The following is a 17,643-nucleotide window of genomic DNA, read 5'->3' on the forward strand; positions in this document are numbered from 1 at the left end:
TTTGGCTTTTTTAATACTCTACTGAAGTTCTAGATGTTGGATGTGAAGGATGCTAAAGAAAATAGTTCTATTTATTATGAAATTTCTGACATTTCATTTAAATGATGTTCTAACATACACTTTTATTGCAATACAGTTAGTTGCAAACCAGGCTTAATTGTGTTCCATCCACCTCTTTTTCCTCCTTCTGACCCTGTACTCCAAAAAAAAGGGGGAAGAAGAAGTTGAGGGAGAAGCTCAAGCTTGTTTGCAACTATTCAGAGATCCTTGTTACACAACTAATGAGGAATAGATTTAGTTTGTTTTAAATCAAGTCTCTACGTCAGCTTGCAGCTCTCCTTGCACTTCAGCAATTTTTAGGTCTTAAATCCCATTAGTAGCTTTACGTGGAGTGATAGGGGCAGGCTGTTAGTTAGAATGCTCGTTGGGCTGCTGTGTCCCCATGGCAGAGCACTGTGATAACTAAGCCAGGTGCACCATGGATCAAAATACAGCTGGTTTGGAAGGGGCTCATATTAGAGAAGCAGATTTCACTTTTTGCAAACCCTTACATTTTTACTGGTACACGAAGTGTTTTTTCACCTCAGGCCAGTAGTACAGCATTCTGACATTGTTTGCACTCCTTATACGTCAACTTAATTTTTAGAATTCTGAATTCTCTAGTTTCTATCCCTTTTTACAAGGGTCTTTTCTGTACAGACCTGCCGTTGATCTCAGTGTAACTCTTTTTCCCTTTTGTTAGATTTGTGAGTGGAAGCCGTGATGGAACAGCACGAATCTGGCAATTTAAACGAAGGGAGTGGAAAAGCATTTTGTTGGATATGGCTACTCGCCCAGCAGGGTAAGTAATATAGAATATTCTGCTATCAGATAGATACTTGAAGTCCATTGATATTGTTTGCTGGCTGACTTTTTAAAGAAAAAAACACAAATGATTATGGATTAAATCTACAATATGCTTGTCTAGCTCTTGAAGTCCAATGAAAGCAAATATTTGACTATATATTCAGCTGTGGAAACTAGTTTGTCCAGATAGTAGCTCCACTAGTTCTTTGGTTTGAGTAAAGGAGTAAAAGATATACAAACCACGTTAAAGGTCAAATTTATGCTTTTTATGTAGGTGTTTGTTTCTGGATCAGGAAAACCAGATTAGATCTTTTACTGAGATTTCTTGCATTCTGGTAATATTTAAAAGTTATTGTGAAATCTGTGTACCCAGAGAAGGAGTTTTGGGCTCTTTTATACCACATGCCAGAGCAAATAAGTCACTTGCTATGTAATGGGTTCTCAATAATCTGAGAATTTGCAAGGCTTTGTGTAGGTATAGAAAACTTACGTACACCAGACCAAATAATGAAAAAGGCTTGAAGATGGAGAAAAACTTCATAGGGATTGTGGTTTAGACCTTCTTATTTTGGCATGGAGGAAATGTTTTCCAACAGATGGTCATTAGAAAGTTTTATAATGGTTTAATGAGTACACCTTTTCCCTTCACTGATCATGTTGACTAGTTTAAAGAAGGATATTTAATACAAAAAAAAAAAAAAAAGACATAAGGAGTAAGCCTATGGAAAGACATCTGACAGATCAAGAGAGGCATGGAAGAGAGGACTAAATAAGCTATATAGTTTAGTTGGAAGTTTGGTTCAGAAAGTATCTTGTTCTAAGCAAGTGCAACAAAACATGAATATAAAGCTGTTGGATGACAATCTATAGTGCATTGGCACCCTGAAAACAAAGACTGAGCTACTTTTTCTTGAAAATGTGGCCTGTAAAAAATCATCATTTTAACTGATCCTGGAGAAAAAGCAATGGCTTGTTTTTAAACTGTTGTCACAAATGATGAACTTATTTGAGAAACTGAACTGCTTGTTTCAGTTAAGCACCTGTACCTGAATTCTGTTTATTCCCTTTTGATTGCTGTGTAAAGGACAGTTCCAAATTTGATCTTTTCTTCATAAGTACTATTTATGAAAGAAAATGAAATTGGTGCACTTAGAGAAAAGAAAGAATTCAAGATTTCTTTTCTGATAGCAGAAAAGAAAGAGAAAAAAGAAAGGATTCAGCCTCCTCTAGACCACTGCAATGGTCTAGAAAGTAATCTGTCTACAACTACATCTTATACTTTTGAGCTGTACAGTGCATATAGATATATAACATATTACAGTGCATACATATGGAAGATCCTATATTTTTGTCCACTTTGTTGGTGATACTATGTTATTGTTAGACTTAGTTGATGTTTTTACAGAAGAATAGAAGAGAATTCAAGGGCAATACATTTTTAAAACACATGGCCAAAAAAAAGTAATTTTGGGGGTATTCCAATAGATTATATTACAGGTAGCTAGTGTTTCATTTTTATAGGGATAAAAATAAAATACAGTCAAGATTAAGCATAATTATTACTGATAGTAAAATGGTGTAAGGGTAATGATACAGTACTGAATATGGCCTGAGAATTTTAATTAATGTAAAAGCATGAGAATACTTATTTCTGTACTTATAACTGCTTAATACAGGTATTCTACAGGCCAAATTACTGTTCGCTGATTGACGAGGCTGGATTTCCGTTCTTCACATAACGCAACAGATACTATGGATTTTAATCTTAATTGGGTTAGATTATGTATCATAGAGCATTTTCTTGGAAAAAAACGGATCAACATAGTCTTTGAAATATTGAGAGCACTCTATAGTCATTGTTTAAGAATCTGTAGTGCTTTTCTGATTGTATATGTTAAAAAATTGGAAAATGTCTTTTATTTCTCCAGGTTCTTGAAGAAATAATGCTGTTTATCGTAATAATAAAGTAAAATACAGAAGTAGTATCAGTTGTTATGGACATAAGAATGTTTTTAGCAAGCTAGAATTGCTTTGAAGCTCTTTTTGCTCTTTTATTTTAGACAAAATCCACAAGGAGTTGAAGACAAAATCACAAAACTGAAAGTGACCATGGTGGCATGGGACCGCCATGACAACTCTGTTATAACTGCAGTCAATAACATGACACTGAAAGTCTGGAATTCTTTCACTGGCCAACTCATTCATATTCTCATGGTAAGGTGCTCCACCTTCATTTATCAATCTGGAATGCAGAATTTATATATATGTCATCAAAATTCTTCCTTAAACATTTTTTCTACCTGAAAGCCACCTTAATTAATGTATTTAGATAATTGAAATGTAATTGAGGTATTTCTCAGCTGCTTTCTAGAAAATAAAGCTTTGAAGTGCAAATCACCATTATTGTTTGAGATGTCTGAAACTAATTTTGGACTTTTTTTCTTTCCTAAAATGCTATCTTGGAAGGAGAGAAGGAAACAGTTGTTACTTTTGACTTTTTTAGCGTGACAAATGTTTGAAATACAGTTAATGGATAAAGTTGCCCTGTTTAAACACAGAGCCTTGTTACTGCAACCTCATCATTTTATGGGTACTGAAAAGCAGTCTTTTAGAGAGAATGAATCAAACATTAGTTTTTACTAATGTCTGATACTTTTTTTTTTTTAGTTGTAAAAATAGTTAGGTGTAGGTACCTAGGAATGGAAATATTTCAAGTAAAGCTTAAAATTAGTGTTAATTCTGGAGATGCAGTTCTCTTAGTTGTACTTAATTATTTCATGGCTCTAAATTAAATTTTTAACTGCTAACATGCCTAAACAAATAGAAATATGCCCAGCATTAAGATCAAAAACATCAAATGAAATGATGAAAGTTGTGGGACAAACTTGTTACAAAGTTGTCATACTTGACATACTTATTATGAACCTAAAATTGCAACTGGATAGAGAAGAGTATAATGCAGATTGAAAAAAATATATAGTCTAAGTAGTTGTTATGTGCTGGACACTTTCACACGTGAACATTGCAGTTGTCAGTGTTATCATTTTGAATTCCTGCCTAAGTATTTGAGATAATTCGCTTGTTCTTCTTGCTGTATCCTTAATTTCAGGGCCATGAAGATGAAGTGTTTGTACTTGAACCTCATCCGTTTGATCCAAGAGTTCTCTTCTCTGCTGGACATGATGGAAATGTCATAGTTTGGGATTTGGCAAGAGGGGTCAAAATCCGGTCTTACTTCAACATGGTAATTATTGTGCTTTATGCAGATACGCCAAGGCAACCTTTCTAAACTTTTTGCTTTTAGTACTTTCTAATGTAGGCCATCTTGAAGCATGCATTTGTAATATAGGGCGAGGTCCTGCATCCAGTGAAGTCAAGAGAAATTCCTATTCAGTTTAATGGGGCAAATATCAAATCTGTAAAATGTAAAAAGTTGTTTCTTTGGCTGTATTTCATAGTCATCTTTCTATATGCTTCATCCATGTGAAGTTGGAGTGCTAGGTTACATTGTCAGAGATCATGCATAAGAGACAGGGTGACAGAGACCCTCCTTTAGTGCTCTGTTTCCTGCCTGGGAAACCAAGATGAAAACCAGTTTATTTTTTGCATTACTAATTCTTAATCTGGCTAAAGCTCTTCAGGAGTCACCTGATCTCATACAATGTTGTTGTATGCTGCCTTGGCCCTGACTGAATACTGTCAGCCTTTCTGTGTAGAGTTCCTCCTCCACATGCAGGTTTCAAATTTGGTCTGTTCTGCAATAAACTAGTTCTTCTGGAAGATGGATGAGACAGGTATTTCTTTTTGTTTCTTGATATTTAGTAGGTCTTTGTACGTATCTTTTAATTCAAAAAGGTAATTATGTGTTTGCAATTCAGACTTTGCCTACTGGAGAAAATTTCAAAAGTCTTTGTAGAATATGGAGGATCATTAAGAATGCTGAGAGTAGGCAAATGAGCTTCATGCAGCTCTCAGCTGTAGTGAAATAGTGGTCTTGGAAACTAGAATAAAGAAGATATCTGAAGAAGACACCTGCCATAGATACACTGAAAAAATAAAATTAAAAACAAACAGACAGCACAAGCCAGGAGGGTCACTCTGAACCCAGAGAAATTTTTGACATGTTCACTATACTGGACAGTTCATAAGGAAGAAATTTTGCTAAGCTTTATGGGAAGGAGAGCGGCCTAGACTCCTACAGCAATGACCTGGATTCAGTATTGTTCCTTCTGCATTGTTTTCTGTAACTGAACTTATGAAGGATCCCAGTCAATATGTTTGGAGTTAAGAGTATAGATCTTTGTTTCCTCAGTGCTATTCCGTGTTACCAGTTGAGGTGTATGTCCTCAATGCACAGTTACGTTGCTCTTCCACTACTGCTTGTAGTGGATGTGTGATAGTTTTTGTGGAGTTTAAAGTCATAGGAGGCTGAGTCCATCTGCTGCTTGTAAGACAAGTCCAGTCAAGAGATGTCAGAATCTAAATTACAGGTGCCTGAGACTTTAGGCAACACCCTGAAAAATAGAAGTACTTGTTTCAAGGTGCTAAGAGGCACAAACGCCAAAAAAGAGTAAAAATTACATTTGAAGATCTTGGGAATTGTAGAGAAATGTGTAGATAATCAGAAGCTCCCAGCAGCTAATAGTGTTTGCTTCATGCTAGAAATGAATGTGAGAAGTCTGCCTGCTGAGCAAGGTGAGGGGAGTTGTAAATCTGGCAATCAGTTTGACTCAAACAAATGAATAAGATCTATGAGCCAGATATCCAGGAGAGGCATCTCTCTACAGTGTCTGCATATTTCACCAGTCTTCTGTGGCTGATGCTTCAAAAGACATGGATGGAAATTGGAGGGTTTTTAGACAATTGTGGGGAAGATGCTTCTGGAGCATGAGGCTCTGTATTGCACAGTTACTTCTGCAGAGCTGCAGGTGTTAAGAGTTCTGGTTTACTAAGGGAGTGCATGAATAAGCAGAGCTTCCAGTCTTTTCCCAATGTCCTAACTGGCATATCAACTGGAAACGTCATTAGATTAGCCACTATTAAAGTATTTTGATAACTGCTGCAACTTTCATTGACTTGTTCAGTTTGTCATCTCATACTCCTGAAAAATAGGGTATTCAGGGGATGGGAAAGTTTTTACAGATTGGGTTTTGTTGGATCAGATGGGGAACATCATCTGGAAGAACCAAACCTGGTAGTTGAATGACAGGAGAGACCTGATGTAGCATTCAAAAACCTCTCATCAAAAACCTCTCATCACCACCCAACAAAACAGTGTCTGTAGTACAGAACTAGTACTGAACAATTTTGTTGTAACAAAAGTTCTGTGCAGACCTTGGAAGTGTTGATTGAATTAGAAAAAAGAGGATTGTTAACTTAGTGATAATTAGTCCAGTCAGGTATTCCCATCCTAGGTGGAGAGCTGTTGCATCTAAAGCACTGTGGCAAATCCCTAAAGTAGAGTTGGGTATTTTTACGTTCTCCCAAGTTTGAATTCTTCACTGTCAGCATCAAAATCAAAATCTGAGTGATGCGAATGCTGTCGCACTTAAAACTCAACTCATCAGTTGAGTTACAGAGACTTAATTCCTTTTATCTGGTCAATGAATGTGAAATTGCAAAGCCTCAGTAGCCAAATGCATTTCTTGTTCTGTATTGAACTTAGATGAGGGAATCGAAGTTTTTATGCCTTGATGTGTTACAGGTAGGTGCCACTAGGAGACTGAGTGGTAGTGGTCCTGCAGAACATTCTCTCTGAGGGTTTTGTTTTTTGTTTTTATTTGTTTTTAACTTAAGATTTGCTGTTAAATAAGTTAGCACAGTCATGGTTGAACTTGAAACACCTTTGGTCTCTTTGCCAGATTTTGGTCTTTATAATTAATAGTAAACTCAGTCTCATAAGTGACTGACACGTGGGTTTTCTCAGTAAGTATGTATATAATTTCAATGTTCGACATTTTCACATGTAGTTTTCACTGTGGTGATAGAATTTATATAGGTCTTTCTTTTATAACTTGGTGTCATAGTTCATGGGCATTCAGGTCTGGCTTAACTTAGCAACTTGAGTCAGCTAGACTGAAGAAAAATGTTCCCTACCCAAAGAGTGAAAGTAGTCATAGAGATATTAAAATCAAGAGGTCTATAAAGCTTTTTAGACAGTTTTTGACACGTAGCAAATAAGTTCTGGGAGGGCTGTAAATGGCATGTGCAAATACAGGTGTTTATTGTTATTTGTAGCCTGTATAATATACTTGCTGTTTTTGACTTAATACATCTGCTAATGTAAGATGTGTTTTTGTCACTCATTTCTCCAAGGAACTGCTGAGGGTGTGGTTTTGATGTTGTAATACCAGGGCAATTTCACTGATTGTAGTTCCCATGTAGAGGGAAGCATTGAGCAGACTTACTAAGAAACCCAGGATAATAAAGTTGGGATAATAATGGTTTCTACAGCCAACTTTTAGAGCTTACATGTTTCACAGCACCAGTGGTTTTGTTCCAGAAGGACAAGACAGGCCTAGTAAATGTTTACGCTGTAGCTCGTTACCCAGGGCCTAGATTCACTGAAGGACTTGACTGTTTTAGCGCCTCAGCTCCTGAGGAGTGAGGTTCTTAATCCCCACAGCTGAATGCAATATTCCTCCACATCCTTGCTTCCCTGAGCTGTGTGGTAGATTTGGATGTCTTAGCGGACAATGGAGGAAAAATATACCAGGTGGTGAGCTGTCTAGCAAGAGCTACTTGGTGGTAGAGTGTGTAGAGAGGTATTTGAAATGCCACTTTGTATTCAAAGCCGCAGTGTGGCGTCTGGATCCCTGGTGTGGTAAGGCACCTTCCCAAGAGCAGAGGAAATGCCTTGCTCTCCTCAAATGAGGGCACAGGAAGAATGGTGGCAGTTGTACTTGGCTTTTTTTAGTTAAGCAGTTCAGCTGGGAAATAAAAGACTTAAATTCTGTTGTCTGCTCAGGTGGCAAGGTACGGTTCAACACCTGCCGCTTACCCAGCAGGTGCCTCAGCGATATATTTCTACACTGGACTATTTCCCTGACTGACTTCTGAAGTTGTGCTGCAGCGGAGAGGCATGAATCTTCAATCTGCAGCGTGTCAGTTCAGGCACTGCTGCTAAGCTCGTGTTCCTGCATCTAGAAATCCTGTTCTAGGTAAATGGAAGCCTTTCGATTCAAACTTTGGACAAGCTCGAATTTGCAGGATTAGGGCTCTGTTAGGCTATAGGTAAAAGCTGTTCAGCACTCAGTTGTCATAATACCTGTTGTCTTGCAGGTGTTCTCACTAAGTTGCTTTTAAATTAGACTTAATACTATTGGTTTATTAGGAATGCCAGGGTTGTCACTCAGATGGTGTATGCTGCAGCTTGGCCTCACGCTCGTGATTCCTGTAGGCCTTAAGATGAAGTTTCTCAGTTCTGAGAATGTTTGAGGGGAGGAGAAAACTACACAGGGACTTGAGACTCTTCCAGGTCAGAAAGGAGGTGCCTAATTACACTAAGCATATGCAAAAGTTTTGGGGTTGGTAATTGTTTTTTTGTGGGTGTTGCAATTGGACGTAAGTGATGGTGTTCTTTGAGTCTGACCCCAAATAGCTTTATGGTATAATAGTACTGCCCTGGATTTTTCTTTGACTTCTGTGGTCTCCCTTATGGACTTGCCTTTAAGGAAAAGTGACAAGGCCAAGCAAGATCTGCTGGTTCAAACTTGCAGCAGGCATTCTGTATGGAGCCGTAGAGAGCAGGTTTCTCCTGCAGTAACACTAATGTTCTTGTCCCATGAACGGGCTGCCCTGCAGAAGTATGTTTTTGAAAAAAATCTTTCCTGAAAGTTTTCAGGATATGTATTGAAAGGCCTGTAATTGTTGTGTTTTTATGTTTATTTTTTATAATTTGGTTTACAGCATAGCTTAATGAACAGTTGTAGGAACATATGGTGACTGCCGTTACTTGCAAGTATGCTGCTGAAAGTATGGTGACTGTAGTGCAGTATCAGGAATGAGAGACTGGGGAAGGACAGGGATTTTTATAATCCTTGCTACTGTAGAGCATATGATTTTTTTTGTAGTGCATCTTCAAATGTAATTGCTTTGCTTGAATCTGATACCAGATTAAAGCAGATATGGTAAGCAGGCCCTGCAATTATTGTAAGCTCATATATTAGTTGATAAAGTCTTGCTGACTAACCTTTATGGTGTTGTTTGTTTTGTTTTTTTAAACGCACATTGTATAAAGTAGAAATAAATCAAGTAGGAATACAGATGCCTATAAATAAAAAAAATGGTTCAGCTGATAGAGAGACTTCCAAAATAAATCCAAACAAAACCAACCAGCCCAAAGATCTTACTGTGACTAGGTGTTGCTTTTCTGTCTTGCTGGATTGGCTGCCATAGCAAGTTAATCTTTGAAAAGTAAGGCTTTGCTAAAGCCATTAGTAGGCTTCCTTACATCTCACATTATTTGTATGCATCAGAGCCTCCTGAATACCTGTCAGGGTCAGTCTTCTGCTTGGAATGCTTCAAGTTTTCCTCCTAATGCTTGTGAAGACTTCATATGGGCCAATTCTTGTTGTTACCTTAGCTTTAAGCCAGTCTTTCTGAGCACTGCTGTGGATTACAGTGCTTTTCACAACACGTTCTGGGTGGATAGTGTTTCTGGAAGCCTCTTTGAATTCAGTGCAAAGGTGGCCTTAGTCCTTTCATCATATTCTGAAGAATGCTTTGAAATACTGATACAGAAAGAATGTTTTTACGGTCTTGTATTAAATTGACAGATGCGAATACTTCAAAATCCTCCTACCTTTGTGGCTTTATCCAACTTGTTGAAAGGCTAAGCCACCTTAGCCTTTGACACTTAAAGGTCACACTATGTCCAGCTGTCACAAATTTGCTGATGTGTCTTTTTTTCTAAATGCAAAAGCGCATTTCATCAGAGCACACAGAATGCCAGGAGCATTCAGAAATACACTACAACCCGAGCTCTGTAAACTAGTGATTTGAAGCAACCTTCTGATTCTTTTTGAGGAGGAAGAGGAAAAAATCCTCACTGAACTGGTTCTCCATCTCCTGCACCTTTAGTTGCTATTTCAGAAGAGGCTGGCTGTCACATTTGTAAACGAAAAACCTTAATCTCTCAAGAAACATGATTGTTCCCTGTGTCACTGAGTAAATGTTGCTTCCCCTGGAAACCAGATTGGTACTTAAAGAGTGGATGATTTGTTACAGCACTGTCTGCTATTGCTTGAATGGGTGTTAGTCAGTCTTAGGCCCTCCATCCTGCTTGATGGAAACCAGCAGAAATAACTTCAAAATCGTCTGGAGGCTGACCTGCCTCTTGCATCAGTGCCGGAGAAAGTATAGGGTATGCTTGCAGTTCTTTACCACTTTTGAAAAACTCTGGTCCTAAGCATAGAACATGCTTTTTCATTGAGACCTAGACTGACAACAAGATATTTGATAGCTGTAGTTGCTGTAAGGGAGGATGAGGCTCCTTAGGTGTTCATCTGTTCTGGGGAAAAATAAGTTGTCATTTTCAGCTTCTGTACCAGAATTTTAGCTGCTTGCATTCCTTCTAGGTACTTTTCTGTAGGAAGTTCATGATGAATAATCCCAAACTTTCATGTAAAACGTTACTTGTATTTTATGCAAACAATGATTGTATCCAGAACTAGGAATTTTATCACTTGCATGTGTTCTTTTCAGTATGCTTATTAATTAGCAACAGATTATGAAACTTAGACGTTAAATATAAACACATTTTTTAAACAAAGTAAGGACTTATACTTTCGTGTTTACTTTACAAAGTGTTAAAAAGCTTATTCAAAGGTCTGGCTAGTGTGGTGAGTGTGGTTTCTTCCATCTGTGTTAAAAGCAATGCATTAGAACAAGTACAGTGTTAAGCTGAATTGAAAAGTGTCAATTTGCTAACAAGTTTAAGTTTTTGCAGCTGCAGTTACAATGCCAATTTAGTAGTATGTGATTTTTGTCTTACTCATTCAAAATGTCAGCCCAGAAGTAATTTGCTTGAGATTTTAGGCCAAAGTCTGGATTTAACTGCATAAACATAAAAGTTTTATTTCCTCTACTGTTCTTATTTTTTAATTGACAGCTAAAAGAAAAATGGGGACAAAGCTTTCATCCTCGGGGTTCAGAGATTAAAGGACATACTACTGGAACCTTACGTAAATAGTTGAGAACCCTTTCAGGAAAATAAATTACTCTGACTTTGCAATATAGTGCCACATCAAAGCTTAAATATAAACTTTCCCCTTAACAGGTATGTTAGTGAGGAACAGCAACTTGTTCCCCACGTACAGGTTCCCGGTATAGAAAAAAGTTACGAACTACTTAGATGCACACCGTTGCTGAACATACATTGCATACAAGCATTAAAGTGCTTCTGTCACTGGAGCTAAAGAACTTACAGGTTGATCTTATGCTTATATACTTGGTTGGAGGTTTGGAAGTTATTGCAGAAGTTGATTATTCCCATCCCTCCCCACATCCCACCAAAAAAATTGGGAATGGGGGCTTGTAGTGGTGTAAAACCACTAATGAAACTGTGAATTTTGTAACTATTGATTTATGTGGGTTATGACTTCTTTCACAAAGCATTGAGTATTTTACACTATCTTACCAAGCTGACCAGAAGCTTGGTCTGCGTTTCCTAGCCAGTTTTGATGGGACAGTATCTGTTCTCTGAAACTGATCAATAATAATAATACATGTAATAAAAAAAAAAATGCAGATCTGTATCTCTGAGAAAGCTGGACAAGTTTTTTTTAGCCTGACAAAAACCTGTTCCTTAGCATGACCAACTTACACATTTTTCCCTACAAATTAAAGTGGAAATACTCTGAAAAGGGAGAAAATGCAAATGCATTTTTATATATTCTTCAGCCAAATGTACATAATGCCTTTCTCAGCATTTTTTTGTTTTTGAGAAAAGGACTATATATTGTTACTTTGAAATTAATAATCGGTTAAATTTAATTTTTAATGTCTTTATACTGACATCAGGTACACAAAGCTAAGATGTTACAGAACTGAAACTTTATATGCATTTTTTGGAAAGCTGTATTGATTATGTCTGGGTGTTGCTGAAGTAGGAGATGTGAAGAACAAAAGTTTTGCTTCAGTAGATGTGCCTGCAGTTAAGAATTCAAGAATCCAGCAACTTTTCACATTTAGAAGGTTAGAGAATAACTAAATTCCTAATAGCACTGGAAAAGTTAATTGTGTTGGAAAGGTCTTGTGAAGACACTGGACTGCTCCTTGATACTTTATTTGCTTATTGCTTTACTGCAATAGCTCCAATTAGAATTTGTTTGTGAATATTTACAAACTTATTTCTAGGTCCCTTGGTTTCCTGACCAGTCTTAAAGTTTAGATACAAGCCTTTATTTTATAGACAGTAAACAAAAAATGTGCCTCTCTTTAGACCTCAGTTTTCTTTCTCAAGTTGCTTCTTCCTTGAGAAGCCTTGGGCTGAGGAAACTAAAAATTGTATTTGACATGCTTGCTTTGAAAGTGTTCTTGGAAATTACTTAATTTCATTTGATTGCCTTTAAAAACATTTGGGGAAGTCGGATCAGCAAGCAGATGTTAATCTGCCTTGTAAAGCCCCCCTCTTTTGGTTAAATGATGATAATAACGGCGTAGCTTTAAAGTGCTGCTGTTATTTCAGATGGCATTGTAACAAACCAAGTTACTCTTGTAGAAATGCAGGCACAGAATCAGTAAATGTAGTGATATGTATTGAACACTAGCTGTATTTAAACAGTTAAGCTTGTCTTTGAAATTGGAAGTGTGTACTGGCACGCACCCGGTGAGACAGCTTGAAGCAGGTGGATACACTTGTAATAGCTTTGCTGTGCATTCACTGTATGAAGTTATGGTTGTGAAAATATGCCTTGTCGTAGCCAGGCATTGGTTAATTTTTATATGCCAGTCAGTGTAGACAAATGCTTTATATTTAAAACATAAAAGTTCAGACGAGGCAGACATGAAGAATTAAGGACAAGATTGCTGAAGCTGATGTCTGAGGTTTTGTTTCCACATCTGCAGCGAGCTTGTATCTAATGAATGCAGAGTTGTCTGGTACTCTTCCTGGTTCCATGCATTTCTTTCCAAGTGGAAGAAATATCTTCTTCTGGAAGATATTTGGTAGTCATATCGCATGGCTCTTTCTTCAAGCTTTTACATTCTCCCCAGTCTTGCTACACACACTGTTATCTTTTCAGAATTTTCAATAGAAACCCTTTCTTAGCCTTGATCTCTGGTTGTATTGTAAATCTATTAGAAGCTGTTAGTGTAAACAGTGACTAAAATTGTCATATGCAAAACTTGTCCAAGTAAAGCACAAGTTCAAGCATCCCATAAGAATTTCGATTTATTTATTATTTATTATTTTTTTTACAGTGGAAACTGTTGAGAGTGTAATTTTGACACTCCTTAAAGTGAAAGGAGAGTCTGCTGCACTACTTGATGCAGTGATATTTGTGATATTTTTTTCCCCTCTCTGCAGTCTCTGTACCCTTTCTTATACCTCTTGTGTTTTTACATAAATCAGTGAGAAACCTTGGGAACCACTGTGGAGGTGACGGTAGTAATGCATTCGATAATGGAGGTGTCGTTAAGCTTTTGTGAATTTGGCCAGACTCCCCAACCACCCCCAAAGATGGTTTAAGTATTTTGGTACAATTTAATCCTTATTTTGTTTTACTGTGTTAGTGTTATAGCATCAACTGTTTCAGGTGAAAAGGGTTTCTTCCTGCAAATTGTCAATCAAGCAGAGGCTACCAAGTTGTGATTCAGATTTTTCTGTGTGCTCCTGCTTCTTCAGAGAGCGGGTTGTTGACTCTGTCCTTTGTTTTTAGTTTTGTGTGGTTACCTGAGAGATTTACAGAATCGAGGAATGGTTTGGGTTGGAAGGGACTTCCAAGGATCATCTAGTTCCAACCTCTTTTTACCAGGCAATTCCTATGCCGTGCTTCCTTATGTCTTTTTAACATGGTGTTTTTCCTATCCTGTCTTCCGAGGTCTGGTCATTATTTTGAAAATGCAGCGGACAGTTTCATCTTACAAAAGAAAGCGTGTTCTTTCACTGATCTCTGCAATGTGATTCAGTATTTTGTAACCCTGCGTTCACTTTCAGTGCAACCTGATAAGCTCCGGTGTTATCATATCAGTTACAACATTGTTTCCTTTTCACTAATTAGTAAACTTGGATTGCCTACCTAGGAGCTGTTGACAGCTAATTGATTTTTTCAGCCTACTTGAACTTTAGCCTAAATGGCATACCAAAAAAAATGCAGAAGAACAACGTGGAAGATCAGATTCCATCCTGGGCAGCTCAGCAGTGTGCTCTGTAGCTTGGTTGTTTCCCACATGTGAGGGGATTTTTTTGCATTAATGTCTGAAAAGGCGTACCACTTGCTCATAGGGACAGCCTGGTGTAATCTCCAGCAGTACCAGAACTTTAAAGACCAGATATTTTCTGTGTTGTGGCCTTCATAAAGTCTGAAGAGAGGTCCTGTTTTGCTGGGATTATATGGGACTGTATTTTTAGATCAGGTTTTGTAGTGACCGCATCTGAAATATAGAATAGCTTCAAATAAGATTTTAGCTGAAGTATTTTTGAATTGGTCAGTTGTAGTCCTACAGAAATGTTTTTGAAAGGTTCTGCCTTTGAATAGTATGTAAGAGCAAAGAAGGATCCTGAAGAGTAAAGCCATCATCATGGCTTATTAGTCCCAGTAAAAGCCAGTTCCGAGTTTGCAGAATGTTTATGAACAACCATTTCCTTAAGAAAAAAGAAATTGTAAGTATTTTGCAGAGCTTTATATAACTTCAGGCACCCTTAGGCCAATCTCTCAGATCTTGTCATGGGTACGTTCATCTGAAGACAAACGGTATTCCTGAATAGAATAGATAACGGATTGGGATGGGATGCTAGGAAGATCGAAACATTTTTCACTCTCAGTTTAATTACTTCCTATCCTGTTCCTACTGTTTGATCCTTTGTTAGAGTTCTGGAAGCAGTATAGAAGCCCTTTCAATTTTTGTTTTTTTTTAATCTGGCTTAATAAAAATTAAATGTTGTTTTCCAGTCATCCAATGCTGCAGCAATCTCTTCTGACTTCGTATGAAATCTGTAGATGTTTTTTGGCTTATCACGGGAGCATGCTGTGATCAGAGATTGCTCCTTAAAGCAGAAGAGAACCTAAATATGCAAGAGACTTCAAAATAGCTGGAGACTGATTCAGTTCAAGCAGCTATTATGCACTTTCAGCAATTATAAAAGAGATTATTTGTTTTAATAATAATTAGTTGTCTTTTTTTTCTTCTATTTTTAGAAAGTTGCTCTAGCGTACCAGCGTTCTGACTGGTAGAAGCTAAATTTTAGTTTTCAAGTTTGAGTGTTGTTCGTAATTAATTTTCACATGTTAACATACATTTGAGTTGACACGCTCTCTTCCTGCTAGAGGTCTCTTTGTACATGCATTCGGAGCGGTCCTTTTTGCTAAGTGTCCGTGTTAAGAGGCTGAGCTCTCAGGTTTTCCCTGCTCGTGCTGAGTGAAAACATTCTTCTGCAGCTGTTGCAGCTAGGATTTACTTCTATTGAATGTGGGAAGCAAAGATTTTTTTGTGTTGCTTTGGAAGAGCTCTTTCTTATCTTGTCTACTCGTCTAGCTGTGTGTGTGCTTTTTCTTCCTTGTCTGGATATACTTCTGGTGCGCTTTCGGATTATAGTTCTCTTTTTGTTGTCGCATTGTGTGTGATGCATTGCGATGAAATACACAGTGATCTTTCTCTCTCTGTTCCAACTAATGGCCTCAGTCTCTTCATGTGAAGGAAGAAAAAGTGTCTACTTCAGGCTAGAAAAGACTTAGTTCACTGACTTTTCTAAACACTGCTGATGACTTGTGTTGGAAGGTGTGATAGAGATGCATAGTACATAAATAGAGGTGCATAGACCCAGTTCCATTTTTATTTCTGCCAGTCAGTCCATTAAGTTATTGCTAATAATCTTACTACATTTGTGGTCTACTGAATTTTGTCCTGTTGGCTTCTGATTGCTTCAGCTGATACCATTTGTGCTGTGTCCCACATCTGGTTTTAGCAGACAATTTGCCAATGCTCAAAAAGAGCAAAGAACTCATCAGCAAACTCTTATTTTTTCCATTATCACTAATAGAAAGACCTGGCTTAAGGAACTTCAGTAATCACATTCTTTTATCTCTTTATATCTTCTCAAAACCAGTGACTGTTATTCTTTCCTCAGAAAGCCTGCCTACTGTGCAGTTCTCCTACTAGACACGGTCTGTGCCACTTGAACACAAAGTTTTCAGTGCCTTGTGATGGCTGTGAAATCTAGCTAGGTTGAATGAATTGTATTTTCTTGCTATAAAAAAATCAGTTAATTTACTGAAGGAGTTCTGCTGAGTTTGGCTGCTACTCCTTGATTCATTCTGCATTTTACTCCCTCCCACTGCTACCCCACGTGCTGTTTCCTACTCTCCTTAAAAACTAGTTTCTAAGTTTTTCATACCACCTACTGATAACAACTCAAAAAGGCTTGTTATTGCTCCAGTCTCTCTCTCTCTGTAGATAATACTTTTCTGTTTTCATACGGCAAATTATTTTCAAGGATCTAAAATATTGTTTTGTATAGTAGTTTCACAACTCTGTTCTCCTTGGTTCAGGAACTTCAAATCCCTCAAAACTGAGAGGAAAAGAAGAGCTACCCTTTTTCTTTCCCTTAATCAACATTCCTCTCTTTGTGACTTTAGTCCTTATTGTATAGCATCATGAGTTCTTTCCTGCTTGTGGCTGAGGAGTCCGTGCTACCAGCTTTGCTAACAGCAGTGTCTTAACATGCTCGCTTTTGGGCAGTCCTTACTTTGTAGGGACAGCTCTGAATTAACTTTTTATTTTTGTTGTTGTTCTGATGGGCAGCCTCTTCCCTTTAGCACTGATTTCCTCTCATTCAGCTGGAAAAGGTTCCAAACAGAATAAACAGTTCGTCTTCTTCAGGATGTAGTCTTCAGAGAGTTCTTGCATCTTTGATTTAAAAGGGATAGGATGGGGAAAGCTTCATTTTTGCTCAAGACCCTCATCTAGTTTGCCAAAGTTAGTTTCATTGATTTATTTCAACTTCCTCTTTTGCAAGTTAACGTTTAATTTCTGTTCCAAATGACCAGCTCCTGTGTTATTATTGAAGAAATTCCTTCGTGAAGCATCACTTGTTAATCCAAATTATTTTTGTTTTTAAAAACATCTGCTGGATATCACACTCCGGCAGTCTTTGCCCTTTAATTTTAATAGCAATTATGTCTTGGAAGCTTATCTCTAACAGTGATTTTTGTTATAATAGTACCAAGGGTCTTTATTTCAAAGCAGTTATACGCCAGCCTTGAGGGACTGTACTAAAAGATTTGTCCTTTCCAAAAGCATGTTTTACACCAGATTCTGGCCATATCTAGAGTAAAATTATTTACACTGTACTAATTACTGAATAGTAGATCACTCTGTTTTCCTTTACATCAGAAATAAATGTCATCCAACACTTCAGTCTGATGTCTAGGAGTTTCTTAAAAAATGGTCTATCTGAGACATTTCTTGCGGGGAAAGATTAAAAAGATCTGTCATCTTTTTCTTCTATTTTTAATTTTTCCCTTCACCGTGGTTAGCAAATAGTTCTTCACGTGGCATGACTTGTTTTCCTTGTAAAGCAAGTCTTCACATTGCAGGCTCGGAGGGGACCCTGAAATTCTGTTTATGAAGAACTTT

The 17,643-nt window shown here is 37.5% G+C and overlaps 1 protein-coding gene across 1 annotated transcript in view; it reads left to right on the forward strand.

Moving 5' to 3' along the window:
* PHIP (PHIP subunit of CUL4-Ring ligase complex) overlaps positions 1-17,643 on the forward strand; it is a 112,223-nt gene that overhangs the window by 41,593 nt on the left and 52,987 nt on the right. Inside the window, exons 13-15 of the mRNA XM_084514881.1 lie at positions 743-841; positions 2,907-3,060; positions 3,956-4,090. Coding sequence (XP_084371007.1) covers positions 743-841; positions 2,907-3,060; positions 3,956-4,090 — 388 coding nt within the window. The remainder of the gene's footprint in view (positions 1-742; positions 842-2,906; positions 3,061-3,955; positions 4,091-17,643) is intronic.

The sequence above is a fragment of the Aythya ferina genome (genome assembly GCF_964211825.1).
Source record: "Aythya ferina genome assembly, chromosome: 3".
Lineage (NCBI taxonomy): Eukaryota > Metazoa > Chordata > Aves > Anseriformes > Anatidae > Aythya > Aythya ferina.